The following is a 17,696-nucleotide window of genomic DNA, read 5'->3' as shown; positions in this document are numbered from 1 at the left end:
TGTGACTGATAGTTATTCATGCAGCATATGTACCTGTGGGCTGGACGTAGTTCCCATTTACTACCTTTGGCCCAGTTGCTTTTGTATTACAGAACGCGGTCTACATTAGATGGCGACAATAAGCATTCGACATTACAGAAAAAAGAAGCCCCTAAATTAACTAGTTCCTGCACAGGTTGGCCATTGATGATAATGTTAGTGAGAGACCTGACATCTTGGTGACTGTCATCCACGCAAGATTTTCATCTGTGCCAGCCTCTCCTCCATAGATGGTCAACTTGTTGAAGTTTTCCTGAATTCAAATATGAGCAGCTGGTACCTCTGTATGGTGACATGGAACAGCTATGGCATGTTGGGGAGTGACCTTGTCGAGGGTATGGTTGTGGGATTCAGTTAAAGGTCGATTATAATTGTCTACAGTTTACTGACCATGAGTAGAGCTGCTGTGATGATTATCCAGTACCATATTAGTAATTAAAATCCTGTCTTCCTTCTTTGCAGTAGCTATTCAAAGTGTCCAGGGCATCCACAGTGGGAACATCTCAATTTATTGTGCTCTGTCCTCCAAATGTCTTTTGTTCTATGATCGTTATACTTAGTTGAAGAGTTGGCTGTAACTGGATGGTCAGACACTGTAGAAATCCAACATGGTTGACTCCATTCTTCCTGGCACATCTGACTGGCGTTAAAATCAATACAACTCTTCTTCAAAATTCCCTATAACCCCCAGGCAAATGAGATCAACATACATAGCTGCTATCTCTTGCTTACTCAAGGTGAGTTCTGGATGCCATAAAATGCTGTATCTCTTCTCTTACTATCTGGCATATAAAGCTCATGGTGGACTTCCATAATTGCCATAGGTACAACATTCGGCAATCGATCATGTCTTTCATCCTATTCTTTTTTTTTTTATTGCATTTCCTCAATTTACTGGCAACATTTCATGAATTCCTCTGTCATTGTAACATTCTCTACCAAAAGAGGTTGATACACATCTTCTGCCACTTGTATAATCAAATATGAGATCTAGTAGACTTCTGTCATATTTGAATTAATGATGTGGCATATGGCTAAAACATTCTGTACATACAACTGTGCTGTTTTCTGTTCTTCCACTAAGTAGATTTGCTTCTGATTGTCATCAAAAGTTTTGTTCATTTCAGCCTGGAATTAGTCCCAGGTATTGAGCTTCTATTTGTTGATCTTTAAGCACTGCTGGGCATCCCATTAAAGTAAAAATAAACATTTGTCAAATACATCATGTCATTCCATCTTTTGTATTTGATGTCTTGGTTGAATCCTTTCAGCCACTTTGTCTGATCCCGATCAGCATCTCGGGAAAACAGTGATGGGTGCCTGAAGTGCAGCTGACTTGTCTAGCTACTCAAGACAATTTTCAGAAAATGTGTTTGAAAGTATTTCGTATGATTGTTTGTCTATCTGTAACCCCCCCCCCCCCTCCCCCTCTCCCGTCCCCTGCAATGAATCCACAGACATCCCACTCTACACTCAGCAGGTTAAAGTCGCCTCCACTGCCATAGTTCTTGCACGGGAAGAATATATGGACCTTTGGAATGATGTACTGCTTGTATTCCAATTTTTGTTTGTGTGAGTGTCAACTTTCATGTTGTATAATTGGAGCCACTGTGATGTAGATGTTTTGAAGTATCCGGTGTTTTCACCAAACAATGTCAAAATTTAAGCAGAATCAAATCCAAATGTGAAAGCAGCATCATCAATGAGGTACAATACTTAGCACTGAAAGCAGATTTATTACGAACATCAATATACAGTTAGAACAGAACTGCTCTCCTAGACAGAAACTGCTGCTATTTATACAAATTTGCCATAATCCAGAAAACACAAACATTAAAAATTTGGAGAGCTTTCCAGAAAGCAGCACAGCTCACAGCAATATTTTTACAAACACTATCATCAGATCTGAGATTCAAAAGATGTATCCATCTATGTAAAGAACACAGCAGTGAAAGTCACACAGGAGTTGTTTTATACAAGTTACCCAAAAGCTTAACATCAAATAGAGACGGGTTCAGAACAAAGGTAAAAACATTAGTTCAGAAAAACTGATTCTATACCATGGAAGAGTTTACGAATACCAGTCTAAAATGAATAAGTTAAATATTTTCTTATCTACCACAAAGCAAAAAGTAGTGCTGAATAACACAAATAATGTTAGGAGGGTGGTAAATTCTAGTGAATGGGGAGTTATCACAAAGGGAGTCCCACATGGTTCAATTTTGGATCCTCTGCTGTTCCCTATTCATGAGAATGACCTCCACTTAAAGTTCAGCAAGCAGAACTAGTACTTTTTGCAGATGACACAAGTGTTATAATAAATCCCATTCCAGAAAAAGCAGCTGAAGATATTGTTAAGGGTGTCTTGCAAAGAATTATTGAGTGGTTCTCAGAAAGTGGACTCTCCCTTAATTTTGAAAAAACTTACTATAATCAGTTTTTTACACTGAATAGAGTCATACTGACAATTGATGTAGCATATGAACAAAGCTCAATTAACAGGGTAGATTTCTGCAAATTTTTGGGTGTTCACATTGATGACAACTTGAACTGGAAGAAGAATATTACTGAGCTTCTCAAACAATTAAGTTCAGCTTCTTTTGCTCTTTGTATAATCGCTGGTCTTGGTAAGAAACTGATAAGCCTCCTAACGTACTATGCATATTTACACTCAATAATGTCTTATCGAACAGTTTTCTGGGCTAACTCACCACTTACGAATAAAGTATTGATTACACAAGAGAGAGCAGTGAGAATAATTAGTGCTGTTCACCCAAGGACGTCATGTAGGCACCTGTTCAAGGAGTTAGGTATTTTAACTGCACCATCAGAGTACATATAATCGCTAATGAAATTTGTTATAAATAATCCATCTCAATTCGCGAAGAACAGTGATGTTCATATGTACAACACTAGAGGGAAAAATGACATTTCCTATCCATTATTGAAGCTGTGAGTTGCTCAAAAATGAGTACATTATTCAGCAACAAAAAATCTTTGATCATTTTCCCAACAACATAAAAAGTGTCTGGCAGGCAGGTAGCAGATCAAGTTTTAAATCTAGCTTAAAATCATTTCTTTTGGGCAATTCCTTCTATTCCATGGTCGAGTTTCCATTTCAGAACTGGTAAAAAAAGAGTACCTTTAAATGTAGTTGCATGTGTAGGACTAAAAGTTTCAGGAATATTAATATTAGCACTATATATATATATATATATATATATATATATATATATATATATATATATATATATATAAAAAAACAAAGATGAGGTGACTTACCGAACAAAAGCGCTGGCAGGTCGATAGACACACAAACAAACACAAACATACACACAAAATTCAAGCTTTCGCAACAAACTGTTGCCTCATCAGGAAAGAGGGAAGGAGAGGGGAAGACAAAAGGAAGTGGGTTTTAAGGGAGAGGGTAAGGAGTCATTCCAATCCCGGGAGCGGAAAGAATTACCTTAGGGGGAAAAAAGGACAGGTATACACTCGCACACACGCACATATCCATCCACACATACAGACACAAGCAGACCTGTCCTTTTTTCCCCCCCTAAGGTAAGTCTTTCCGCTCCCGGGATTGGAATGACTCCTTACCCTCTCCCTTAAAACCCACTTCCTTTCGTCTTCCCCTCTCCTTCCCTCTTTCCTGATGAGGCAACAGTTTGTTGCGAAAGCTTGAATTTTGTGTGTATGTTTGTGTTTGTTTGTGTGTCTATCGACCTGCCAGCGCTTTTGTTCGGTAAGTCACCTCATCTTTGTTTTTATATATAATTTTTCCCACGTGGAATGTTTCCTTCCATATTATATATATATATATATATATATATATATATATATATATATATATATATATATATATATATATATATATAAAAATCCAAATTGAACCCTGCCTGGAACAGTTCCGTCCTCCGTAACAGCGGGACCCACCTCCTCTTCCTCAAAATCACCCTCTCCAAACCTTCCAGGAATTCCTGACTTCCAGCCTTGCATCTCAATCCTTCTTAAAAAACCTTAATCCTACACCCAACATCACCACTGCTGAAGCCCAGGCTATCCGTGATCTGAAGGCTGACCGATCCATCGTCATTCTTCCGGCGGACAAGGGTTCCACGACCGTGGTACTTGATCGCCGGGAGTATGTGGCTGAGGGACTGCGTCAGCTTTCAGACAACACCACATACAAAGTTTGCCAAGGTAACCCCATCCCCGATGTCCAGGCGGAGCTTCAAGGAATCCTCAGAACCTTAGGCCCCCTGCAAAACCTTTCACCTGACTCCATCAACCTCCTGACCCCACCGACACCCCGCACCCCTACCTTCTACCTTCTTCCTAAAATCCACAAACCCCATCATCCCGGCCGCCCCATTGTAGCTGGTTACCAAGGCCCCACAGAACGTATCTCTGCCTACGTAGATCAACACCTTCAACCCATTACATGCAGTCTCCCATCCTTCATCAAAGACACCAACCACTTCCTTGAACGCCTGGAATCCTTACCCAATCTGTTACCCCCGGAAACCATCCTTGTAACCATTGATGCCATGTCCTTATACACAAATATTCCGCACGTCCAGGGCCTCGCTGCGATGGAGCATTTCCTTTCACGCCGACCACCTGCCACCCTACCTAAAACCTCTTTCCTCATTACCTTAGCCAGCTTCATCCTGACCCACAACTTCTTCACTTTTGAAGGCCAGACATACCAACAATTAAAGGGAACAGCCATGGGTACCAGGATGGCCCCCTCGTACGCCAACCTATTCATGGGTCGCTTAGAGGAAGCCTTCTTGGTTACCCAAGTCTGCCAAACCAAAGTTTGGTACAGATTTATTGATGACATCTTCATGATCTGGACTCACACTGAAGAAGAACTCCAGAATTTCCTCTCCAACCTCAACTCCTTTGGTTCCATCAGATTCACCTGGTCCTACTCCAAATCCCATGCCACTTTCCTTGACGTTGACCTCCACCTGTCCAATGGCCAACTTCACACGTCCGTCCACATCAAACCCACCAACAAGCAACAGTACCTCCATTATGACAGCTGCCACCCATTCCACATCAAACGGTCCCTTCCCTACAGCCTAGGTCTTCGTGGCAAACGAATCTGCTCCAGTCCGGAATCCCTAAATCATTACACCAACAACCTGACAACAGCTTTCGCATCCCGCAACTACCCTCCCGACCTGGTACAGAAGCAAATAACCAGAGCCATTTCCTCATCCCCTCAAACCCAGAATCCCCCACAGAAGAACCACAAAAGTGCCCCACTTGTGACAGGATACTTTCCCGGACTGGACCAGACTCTGAATGTGGCTCTCCAGCAGGGATACGACTTCCTCAAATCCTGCCCTGAAATGAGATCCATCCTTCATGAAATCCTCCCCACTCCGCCAAGAGTGTCTTTCCGCCGCCCACCTAACCTTCGTAACCTGTTAGTTCATCCCTATGAAATCCCCAAACCACCTTCCCTACCCTCTGGCTCCTATCCTTGTAACCGCCCCCGATGCAAAACCTGTCCCATGCACCCTCCCACCACCACCTACTCCAGTCCTGTAACCCGGAAGGTGTACACGATCAAAGGCAGAGCCATGTGTGAAAGCACCCACGTGATTTACCAACTGACCTTCCTACACTGTGATGCATTCTATGTGGGAATGACCAGCAACAAACTGTCCATTCGCATGAATGGACACAGGCAGACAGTGTTTGTTGGTAATGAGGATCACCCTGTGGCTAAACATGCCTTTGTGCACAGCCAGCACATCTTGGCACAGTGTTACACCGTCCGGGTTATCTGGCTACTTCCCACCAACACCAACCTATCCGAACTCCGGAGATGGGAACTTGCCCTTCAGTATATCCTCTCTTCTCGTCATCCGCCAGGCCTCAATCTCCGCTAATTTCAAGTTGCCGCCACTCATACCTCACCTGTCTTTCAACAACTTCTTTGCCTCTACACTTCTACCTCGACTGACATCTCTGCCCAAACTCTTTGTCTTTTAAATATGTCTGCTTGTGTCTGTATGTGTGGATGGATATGTGCGTGAGTGCGAGTGTATACCTGTCCTTTATTCCCCCCTAAGGTAAGTCTTTCCGCTCCCGGGATTGGAATGACTCCTTACCCTCTCCCTTAAAACCCACTTCCTTTCGTCTTCCCCTCTCCTTCCCTCTTTCCTGATGAGGCAACAGTTTGTTGCGAAAGCTTGAATTTTGTGTGTATGTTTGTGTGTCTATCGACCTGCCAGCGCTTTCGTTCGGTAAGTCACCTCATCTTTGTTTTATATATATATATATATATATATATATATATATATATATATATATATAATCTTGTAATCTGACTTGTCCACATCATATTGATAAATTAATCATGAAAATGCTCTACTGAATGTGACACAACTAAACTAAACTAAATTTGACAACTTATTTAGTACATTCTACAGATGTAACTGTATTTTCTCTTATTGTCAGTGAATTACAATACATTTTGTAGTCATGGCTTTTCCCTTATTCATGTGCAATGACACACAACGGGATCAACAAGAATCAAAACTGTAAACACAAGGTTTGGAATAAAGAGAAGATGAGACATGGGGAAGTTCAAGAGAACTAGTTTACAATCAATTCTTTGCTACATATCTTTACGTACTTTTGTTCATATTAACTTACGTATGAAAAATATAAATAAGACTGTCGTGAAAAAGAAATAGATGTGGGGAGAATACATAGCCCTGGGAATGGGTGCTACGGGGACCACTAAAGTATGGACCAAGGCAGTTTTCACTGGGTTCAAAGAGACAAGAAAATAGCAAGGCAACAACTTCATAGAAGATATGTGGTTGCCATTAGCATACATGTAAGAATAACATTATTCTATACCACTATACAAAGGCAAGTTGTCATTTAATATTGTTACCAAAAATCTTGAAAGGTTCTTGTGAAATTTACTTAATTTTTACACGGTACTCTAATAAACAGTTGTATGGAAACAGCCCAATTTTTTTCAATATGTGCGCGCGTGCGCGTGCCCACCCACACACACACACACACACACACACACACACACACACACACACACACACACACACACACACCTGATTTATTTCAGATTTTTAAACAACACTCTAATAAATGTTTGGCCAGACATAGGCTACATATTTTTTTATATATATGGTATATAAGTATGTATATAATAATATACATAAAGGAATCATTGTTAGCAAAAATCTCCAAAAAGTCCCTCACCAATTTACTTAATATTTTTACACAATAGTCTAATAAATGTTTGGACAGATACAGGCTGTTGTATCCTGTGACTAGTGAGTGTAAGTTGTGAGGTTCTTTGATTGTCTTGTGTCTTCAGTGGAGCAAACAGCGTCTGATTCTTGACAAAATCCCTTTTTTTTTTGTGTCACACTACTCTACTAAAGGGATAGCACCACTCCTCAAATACAGAATAACAATTTTACAGACAAGCAGGGCTGACTAATCTCATAGCAGATACAATTAAATTTCCCACTGACATTCTTGTTGGCTCTACATTCTAGTCTTCAGTGTTGGTTGGGAGCTGCGCACGGCCTGGGATCTCTTTGCTGCTACTTGTGAAGACACTACGGGCAGTCCAACTACTCTTGGTGCCACACATAGCTCAAAAGGAATACCTCAGACAAGAATACAACAACTGCAGGCTATGAAAATGAAACAATTCTAAAAATGAAATAAAGATAATTATCTCCTTAACAAGAAACACTCTACTTCTCAGCTAATTCTGCTTGTTCATTTATTTGAAGCTACAAAACATGGATATAACATCAATGTATGCAAGGAAGACTGTAACCTTACAGAGTATGAGTGTGGCGAGTGTGGTGATGCTGCGCATGCATGTTTGAATCGGCAGCTAACTGTATCAGAGCGGGATGGACACTGGAGGCCACCTGTGAGAAGCGCTTGTGCAGCAAGGTCTCCACTGCATCATCTGCTGGCAACTCATGCATACATATACGCAGATCAGCATGAACTGATTCTCTTGTATGCCGTTCACATCAGTGTACTGCATCCTGTTATGTGGGGACCCAAAAGAGTCCATTTCCCATTATTGTTCAGTCCTTCATGAATGAAACCATAATTGTGTTACTTGAACTGGTCTCTTGTATTACTCAGTTACTACATGATTGGCAATGAGTTTGGAATGGTTTCTGCATGTGCAATCTTTAAGTGCGGTTTCATCTGATTTATTCTTTACGGACTTCGTACAATCAGCCCTGACTGAATAGCTTACTTTGGCTGTGACTAATCTGTGGACTTCCATTAACAGACAGGGTACTGTTCCACAGGTCACACACACATGTTCCCTCCATCTGCTGATTCAGTCAAGAACTGGGATGCATACAAAAAAAGACTCAGACAGCGCTTTTTGACTTTCAATGTGTCAGGCTCAAATTTTTGCAAAGTCTTCTTCTTCCCATGCGTGTGTCGAAAACTGAGGCAGCTTGCCTCTTTACAAGAAATGGTAGCTCTTATTTTTTATCAGATGTGCAGTTTAATGTCCAACTACTATCATAAATAAACATAGTAGTGGTGTGAGTTGAATTCTACCGTTGCCACAAGAAAGCAAAAGAGTCACACAGGGCTTGGCCGCCGAAATTCTTGGCCTTAGCCGTTAAGTGTCAATTCGCTACCGATGTCTATAATGACTCTTATCCAGACACTATTGTGCACGACGCAATTATCAGTTTAGCTCCAGACAAGAAGTATGCCAGAAGGCTTTACTCCGTGAAAACCCCCTGTTGGCAGAAGTTTTGTAAATAGCACAATCTTTTGAAGTTTCCCATGCAGCTGGTGACCGAATTTAATCATGGGGCAATGTGGGAATAGTGTCACAAGATGTGTCCACTACGATGACAGATAGCCTGCATGAGGAAGTGGCAGTAGTGGCGGTAAGCATGCAGGTCCAGCACCGAGCAGACCGAGGCCCGGCCAAGCAGTTGCAATTGCCACAGCGTTCTGTTTCCCTCTTGTCCTTTCTGTTTTGTCCAGCAAAAATTTTCGGTGTGTCCTAAGCACTGGGCTACTTTTAATGCATGCTGGAAGAAAGGCCCCATCACCTCCTTGTGTTATTCACTAAAGGTCGCTCAGGACATAGACATGACTGTCAACTGTGTGATTCCAGTGCTTGTGACTTCTCCCAAGTTGTTTATTGAGTTACGTGTTTGTCACTGAATGCTCTGGCTACAGGTCAACACAGGTGCTGCAGTGATGCTATTGAATTCTCAAAACTATGTGAGTTTAGGCTCACCGCCATTGACACCAGTGATGCGGAAGCTGGTCAGTTGTAACAAACAAAACATTGGACTGTTGGGACAATTTATGACATTTGCTTTTTACTGTGGTTTGTTCCATTACATTTTTGGTGGTTGTTGATGCCAGTGTTGAGAATTTGTTTGGGATCGACACATTTCGGGCCTTAGGAGTTTCTATCACCAAGTAGTTCACCTCGTGTTGGATCAGGTACCGTATTCTTAGTTGGAAACACTGTGTGAAGAGTTTTCGGACTTGTTTTCGGAAGGTGTAGGGTGTACTATAAATTCTTTTGCTCAGATTTTTTTGAGATCTACGGCCCAGACTCATTTTTGTTATATGTGTCATATTCCTGCCGCCCTGAAAGATCAAGTGATAGCAGAATTGGACCGACTTCAATCTCTAGGGGTGGTGCAACCAGTTTGGAAGCCATTGGGAAAACTTCACCTCTGTGGCGACTTAAGTACTACTGTGTCAATGCGCAGTCAATCATGAATATGTATCCTCTCAGACACCAGGAACAACTGTTCACAAAAATATTGGGTGGCCAATATTTTTCTGAAATTGATTTGTCTGAAGCATATCGGCAGGTTCCCGTGGTCGAAGAGTCTCAGCAAGTTCTGGTTCTGAATACTCCTTTTGGTTTCTATCAATATTTGTGAATTCCTTTTGGTGTGGCTAATACCCCTGCTATTTTACGATTTTTTCAGAATTTTTCTATGCCTGTCCCAGAGTGCATTAATTATATGGATGATATTTTCGTCACGGGTTCCTTCATGACTGGTCACTTGAAAAATTGGTGCTCTTTGTTTTCGGTCTTACTTTCCACAGGATTATAGTGTAACCTCACAAAATCTCAGTTTTTTTCTACCTTCCATTGGTTTACTTGGGGTTTGAGGTCTTGCAGGATTGGGGTCACCCCTCTGCCAGACCAAATTTCCATTGTTACACCTATGATTTGCCCCTCATCCACAAAGGAGCTTCAGGTTTTCCAACAGAAGATGGCCTACTAGCATAGATTTGTGCTGGGAGGCGGCACCCTGACCCATTTTTTGCTGGAGCTCATATTGCACATCCCAGCTGTGTTACTCTCAAGTGGAAAAAGCGGCTCTTGCCATACTCTATGCTCTCCAGAAATTTCATGGTTTTTGTATAGCTCCAAGTTTTATCTTATTACTGACCATAAACCCTTGGTTTCCTTGTTTAACCCTCACACTTTCTTGGCTGATGAGGTCGCACACCGTCTGTAATGCTGGGAGCTGTTATTGTCTCGCTACAATTATGAAATCCATTTTCGACCTACATCTAAATGTGCCAGTGTGGACACCTTGTCCCACTTTCCTTTGGGTACTGATCCCGACTTTCAGTGTGAAGAATTGCTTTGCTTCCATCTTAATACTGAAACACATAACACGGTTGAGGGTTTCCCAATTATGAGATCACGCATAGCAGCTTTCACTGCTGACAACCCAGTTCTCTGCCAGGTGGTTCAGTCTGACCAACAGAGCTGGCCAGATAAACTGCTGGTTTGGGCTTTGGGCCTTCTGTGCAACTATTTTTCCTTATGGCATCACCTCTCTGTTTTTCATGGCGTTTTTCTGTTGTCTATGAATGACATCTCTCCCAGATTAGTCATTCCCACTGCTTTACGGGGCGAGGTTTTATGCCTTCTCCACTAGGGTTACTAGGGACTTTCATGCACATAACTAGCTAGGGGACATGGTTTTCGATCAGGGAGTGATGGCAAAATTGTCCGTTTCGTCACGGTTTGTGAGCAGTGTGCCCGACGACAAGCAGTTTCCTTGGTGTTCTGTCTCTCTGGCCTGCTCAATTCCAGCCATTGGAACACATTCATGTAGAGTTTGCAGGTCCCTTGCTGAAGTCCTATTGGCTCTTGGTTGTGGATGCATTTTTCCAGTTTCCTTACTTTCTGCAGCGTGCATCGAAATCAGCTGAGGTCACAATTCGTACGCTTTTGTGTATTTTTTTTCTATTTAGATGTTGCCTTGTGCCTTGATTTCCAATAATGGGCTCCAGTTCATTTCATCATGTTATGGCTCTGCATTCTACCCTCAATCAAATGGCAATGCAGAATGACTAGTGCTCAGTCCAAGTCTTAAATGAAAAAGTTTGTTGTGATTCTGCATTGAATGACTCCCTCCCCCTTTTTTCTGAACACCTATTGCTTTATGCCTATTGGGGAGTGGAGCCCGGCTGAGTTGTTTCACAGCCAGCAGCCATGCACAATCCAATCCTCCATCTTTTACAGCCTGCCATGGTTGGGTTCATCTACCCACGTCACACTGGGATCGGTGTGGGCATGAGGTTATTGTCACTGGACCAAGTGGATACCAGGCCTTGCTGTCCATCACTTGAAACACTGTCTGTCTGTGTAACTTCTGTACAGCCGACAGGTTGGTGGCATGTCGCTTTGATGAGCTGCACCCCCATTCCCCACCGGAAACTACTGGTCCGCAGGTGTGGCACACGTCACCACAGTCTACCTCGTCACCCTCCACCTCTAACCTACCTATCAATGCTTGCTGTGGAGACGGCCCTGTCACACTGGCTGCCTCTTCCCTGTGTGGTGTCCTGGGATCCCTGCTTCCCAGCACTGGTCTGTTTACAGCCTTGGGTCAGTTTCCATAGCCTGCTGTTCCAGTTAGGCCAGCCCCACCGACCCCCTCGCCATCATCGCATCAGCTATCATTGTCAGTGGGTCCAGCCCCATTGTCTCTGTTGGCTGATGACCATGTAGAGATTGCGATGACAACCTCCTCTTCAATGCTGTTGTCAGGTGCTGCGCAGGCTCACTACCCCGGGGGTGCCCACGTCGCTGGGCGTTCCAGCCCTATGCTCAGGTACCCGTATAGCACATCATACCCACCAGCTGTCACCACTCATGACCTGATGGATGTGTCTCTCTTCGGGCTGCCAGTGTATCCTCCATCACCTGGACACCTAATTCACACGAGAGTTGCGACTATTGCAGGCAAGTGTGAGTACACCAAGCGCAGTGTCATTACGCATGTGTGTTTGAATTGGCTGCCAACTGTATCAGTGATGGCCAGCTGCTGGAGGCTGCCTGTGGGAGGTGTGTGCTAACTGATTCTCTTGTATGTGCTTCCAGTGTACCGTTCACATCAGTGTACTGTGTCTTGTTACGTGGTGATCCACGAGAGTCCATTTTATGTTATTTTTCAACGCATCATGAATAAAACCATTCTTGAGCTACTTGAACCAGTTTTGTGTATTACTTGGGTACTACACAGATGACATTTTTTAAAAATATATATTGTACATAAATATACGTATACGCCTACATGGAGGGGAAATGTCAGCAAAAATATAAAAAAATTCTAGAGTGATTTATTTCAAATTTTTAAATGACAATTTAATAAACATTCAGATGGACAAAAATCTATATATTTTTTTTAAAACGACAAGGTACACTTTTTCTGTTAAAACCAACTGCTAGAAAGAAAACACGCTGTCAAAATGTCCAGTTTCATTTTCTTTCTCGCAGTTGGTTTTAACCATGATAGCAGGGCATTCAAACCATTATACAAATTGTTTCTCCCATGAATATGTTTCTGCCCTTCATAGAATTTTAAACAAAAATTGTATACACAACTACATGCTGTTTTCTTCTCTACCTTGCAATCTGTTTTAACAGAAAACATTAAAGTTGTATGTATGGTTTGTCGCCTTATGATTAGAATACTGCTATGGAGTCTGTATCACCCAGACCTTTGTAATTCTATTCAATTGCAGATTGAAACTATATGAAATACTGTCATTGAAGATACTATCATCACAAATCCAGCAGTAGGAGAGACCTCTCATACCCCAACTGATTCACCCATTTACTTGAGAGGCTTCATTTCCCAATCAAGTTTTCATTGGCTTAAAAAAGACCCTCGATTCATTTGTGCATTTCTTATGCACTTGACACATCCCACATCATAACGATTGCCGTGAGACTGATCAATGGAACACGTAACTAACTATGTAGGTTTGATGGTCAGGGACAGGGGGAGAGAGAGAGGGGGGGGGGGGGGTAGAGGAGGAGGAGATGAGAAGGGTCAGGAGGGAGGAGGAGGAGGAGGAGGAGGAGGAGGAGGAGGAGGAGATGGGCAGGGTCAGGGGGGAGGAGGAAGAGATGGGTAGGGAGAGGTCGTGGGGGGGAGGACATCAGGGCATATATCCAGTCCCCATAAATGTTAAGCAACTTTGAAGCATTGCTACATTGACTAGTGCTTGTATGAGGTGTTTTTTAAGTAAGTATAGTTTTGATATAAAAATTTAACAAGTAGATTTCTTTTTTTTAGCAATTTTACTTTTACATGAAAGCTTGTACTTTTAATCCACTTTTCTACCTAATTACCACCAATATTAAGACACTTACAGTATCACACAGCCAGTTTCTTAATGCCATCGTTGTAGAAATCTGCTATCTGATTAGACATCCATTGCAACATGGTTGTTTTGACATCTTCAGCATCATGGTGACACTGACCACACAAATGTTTCTTCAAATGCAGGAACACATGGCAGTCACTGGATGTTAGATCAGGGCTGTACGGAGCCATTCCATGGATTGCTGCTTTGATTGAAGTGTAATGCAAGCTACCCATGTTTCGTCACCTATGAAAATTTGGCTTAGAAGTTGGCACCTTCCTTGCTGTACCACTCTAGGAAAGTCAAAGAACTGGCTAAATGTTTGCTTTTGCGCATCTTAATCAGCATTTTTGCTACCCAGTGTGCGTACAACTTAGGTAATTTAAACATTCTGTAACAACTGCATAATACACACTTCTTCGCACTTGAAGAAACTCATTAGATTACGATGAAATCATGAAGTGCCTGTTCTCCCACACTTTCTCATCAACTTTTGTAATGTTTCAGCAATTTCTGCATAAAGTCTAGAACCACTCATCCTTCTACCGTCTCGAACACACTGTATTTTAAAAATAAGTGTGAGAGAACATACATACTGCGCAACACATGTTTGTGTGTGCAGGCTGGAAAGGAGTCACGAGCACAAGATAGATGTGACGGTTAAACGGAATCAACAAGTGTTTGCCATTGGCACCACAGAAGTCGTATTGGAAGAACAAGGAGTGTTTATGTATCTTATGGTGTTTTATATCGTTGATTATTGTAACGAGAAAAAAGAAGAACACTTGAAACATTGCACGTATTGACTCGCTAGAGGCAAGATGGGTTCATATATTATGTGGTTGGTAAACCAAATATATTGCAGACATATTTAATTGAGTCTAATGCTACACAAATCAGCTGACTTGTAAACATTTGAATATTAATGTGGGAAATGGTGAATATGTTACTTGTGGAAGTTGAAATATATCATGAGTGAACTAGAACTATCCTTCGAGTACTAAATTATTTCAAAAGTAGAGAGAGAGCCTTTTAAATTCCCTTAACTTCTTCGGAGAACGTTAATGTAGCAGGAAATCAAGAGAAGAAGATTGGCTGTGCAGATCAAATAAGTCAACTGATGTGAGAGAGACGTTAATTTTGCAATCCAACTTCACATCACTTCGGTTTGTCTAAAGTGTTAGACTTTCTGCACCAAATCATCAGTAAGCTTTCACTCATTTCTGTAACATCCCATAGCTCATAATATTATCTCCACACACTTCACTAATATGACATTGAATTTCAGCTACTTTCACACCTTTAGCACTACGAAAATGAATCACAGCTCATATTTCACAGTTGGCAATTTTCTCAATTGCAAATGGCAAACATAAATACACCAAAGGACCCTGTAATAGCATCTGTGGCTTGCCAACACAGTGCGGTACACAATGTGCATGTGCCAAATGCTGACCACGATGCTGCAGTGGCACAATTTCTAAACAGTACTTAATTTAAAAATACACCTTGTTACTGAAGACCATAATGCTTAGAAATGTCTACAGTAGGCCTTTATATAGCAGTGGCCTTCAAATGACCACTGTTGCTGCTTATGCTAAAGTCAACGCAAATATTCCACGTGTGCCACAATACATAAATGGAAAATGTGATCTTTTGAATAAGCCAACTACCGCATTCCCTAGAGATTATTTGTAAGAGGTAAGATTATTTTATGATTTACATGCTCGTTCAAGAAAGTGCACCGACACTAGCTCTCTAACGATATACTTTAAAAAATTCTTGAGACTTCTGAATGAAAGAAATTCCCAGTTCTGGACAGCAAGGTTCACAGTCAATGCCAGCAAGAGCTAAATATTGTCCATAGGTGACTGCTTAATGTAGCTCAGAAATGTACTTTTTCTGCTGTTCTGCCAACATTTTCTTATTTTACTTTAAGATGTGAATGCTTTGCTCCTATCCTGCAATTACCCTCATAAGACTGCAGGCTACTTTTGTTTAAAGTATTTTATTGATTATTCAATCATGAAGTCAAGTTAAGGACAGCTGTCAGCATATGAAAAGAACCGGAAGAGGTAAGAAAACTGTGTTTCACATTAAGCCATGGAGCAGAAACTGCTCAGTTTGTAGAGCACTGGTCTTAAACCTATACATATTCCTCTTCTTCATCTAATACTAAAAAACAGAAAAACCATGCATACTTATCCCACAGATTCCACATAACAAAACAAGATATTTGGTTGAATCTAACACTTTTCCAAGTAGGAAATAAAAGCAAAATTGCATTTGATCATAAATTGCTCTTATGACCATAAGAAAATGATAGTAAGAAAAAACTTAAACAAGAGGATATTAACCAGTATGGTGATTTACCTGATAAAGGTTCAACAGCACACATCAAATCTTTAGCACCAACTACGATGCAGTCCAAGATCCCATCTCCAGTTAGGTCGATCAAAGAACAGTCTATGTCTGATGGGAGGAGATAAAATTTTTTCCACCATGCTACTTCACCAGTTGATCCCAGTAAAGAAATTATTCCACCACCTCCTGGTGCAAACCATTCAGCATTCTCTATTTTTCCATGTGAGGCAGGATTTGTCATAATGTCCGCCCGTAACAAGAAAATCAAATTGTGACCTGATACACCTGGAACAACACTTATTTTCCCAATCAGCTCTGGAAAAAAAAGAAAATGTGTACAGCTGTTAATACCAATTAAATTTTTTGTTTTAAATAACTATGGCAACAATAGGCAAAATACTTGCCAACTCCATCCAATGTTTTCTCCCAGGCTTGTGTTCCAGGCTTCACATGGTAGGAAGGGCAAGTAGCCCAGTCACATGGCACTACCCACAGGAAGATAATAGCAGTTAAGAAACACAATAAAATGGACAAAACGAAGAACACCTTACGCATTAAGGACAATGGTCTTGGATGATTTGAAGCTGTCATTTCAGGTTTGATGATTGGTACATCATCTGACACCATTGGTCCTCTATTTGTAAGACCATTTATCGGCAAGTCACAGTCATTATCATGATCCAAAGGACGATATTCAGCCATCTTGTGACCTACAAAGAGGTAACAAATCGATTGCAAGATTAGTTGAAAGTTTTAATGAAACACATGGAAAGATTCCACATAAAGTCTCCAATGAGTAAAAACTGTGATTTGCTAATTGCATTTTCATAGAGCATGCCCTATGCAACAAATATCACAATATTAACTTTTGTGAAACAGCAATACAGAATCTATTTTTATCATGAAAGTAACTAGACACATACATAAAAAAAGGTGAAATTGTGCTACCATCTGCAACATGATAATGTTGTTCTGTATTAATTAAGTTTTGTTTCTTGTTTCTATAATAACATAAAATCGCAAATTAAGGAAAACTTACCTTGTGTATTTCCACTTGATGGGATGGCAAAATTATCGCAATAGGTATATTCAGTATCTACAGATTATAAACTTTCACTAGTATGTGATAAAACACACATAAAAAAGAAATCAACATTATTATGAAAAGGAAAGTTGCCACTTAGCATATAGTGGAGATGCTGGGTCACAGATAGGCTCAAAAAAAAAAAAAAAAAAAAAAAAAAACTACTGTCACAAATAAAGCTTTCGGGCTGTAAGACCTTTATCAAAAACAGAGACAGACCTCTCTGCAGTCTCAGGCAACTGTAGACACACCTAGAGTGTGGCAACTTTCCTTTTCATAATATTGTTACATTCCATCCTGGATTTTCCACTGTTTGATAAAAAAGAAATCAATAATTTATGGTAGATATTTAAATTATCAGTAAAGTTTATTCTTCTATAAAGGAATTATAGTCAATGTGACTTAAAGATGTTCAATGAGGATAGTTGAAGACATGTCATTTTACATCGTAGTTTAACAAGATGTCAACAGCAAGACCATTAGACATACCCCATTG

General features: G+C 41.0%; 1 protein-coding gene across 2 annotated transcripts in view; it reads right to left on the bottom strand.

Moving 5' to 3' along the window:
• Positions 1-17,696, bottom strand: part of LOC126475432 (protein FAM234A) — a 119,936-nt gene that overhangs the window by 63,107 nt on the left and 39,133 nt on the right. For both annotated transcript variants that reach the window (XM_050103282.1, XM_050103283.1), the window contains 2 exons: positions 16,521-16,826; positions 16,126-16,431 (listed from right to left, as the gene is read on the bottom strand). In XM_050103282.1, the coding sequence (XP_049959239.1) occupies positions 16,126-16,431; positions 16,521-16,826 (612 nt within the window). The remainder of the gene's footprint in view (positions 1-16,125; positions 16,432-16,520; positions 16,827-17,696) is intronic.

Source organism: Schistocerca serialis, chromosome 4 (assembly GCF_023864345.2).
Source record: "Schistocerca serialis cubense isolate TAMUIC-IGC-003099 chromosome 4, iqSchSeri2.2, whole genome shotgun sequence".
Taxonomy (NCBI): domain Eukaryota; kingdom Metazoa; phylum Arthropoda; class Insecta; order Orthoptera; family Acrididae; genus Schistocerca; species Schistocerca serialis.
The sequence above is the reverse complement of the archived record's forward strand: the minus strand, read 5'-3'. Positions and strand labels throughout refer to the sequence as shown.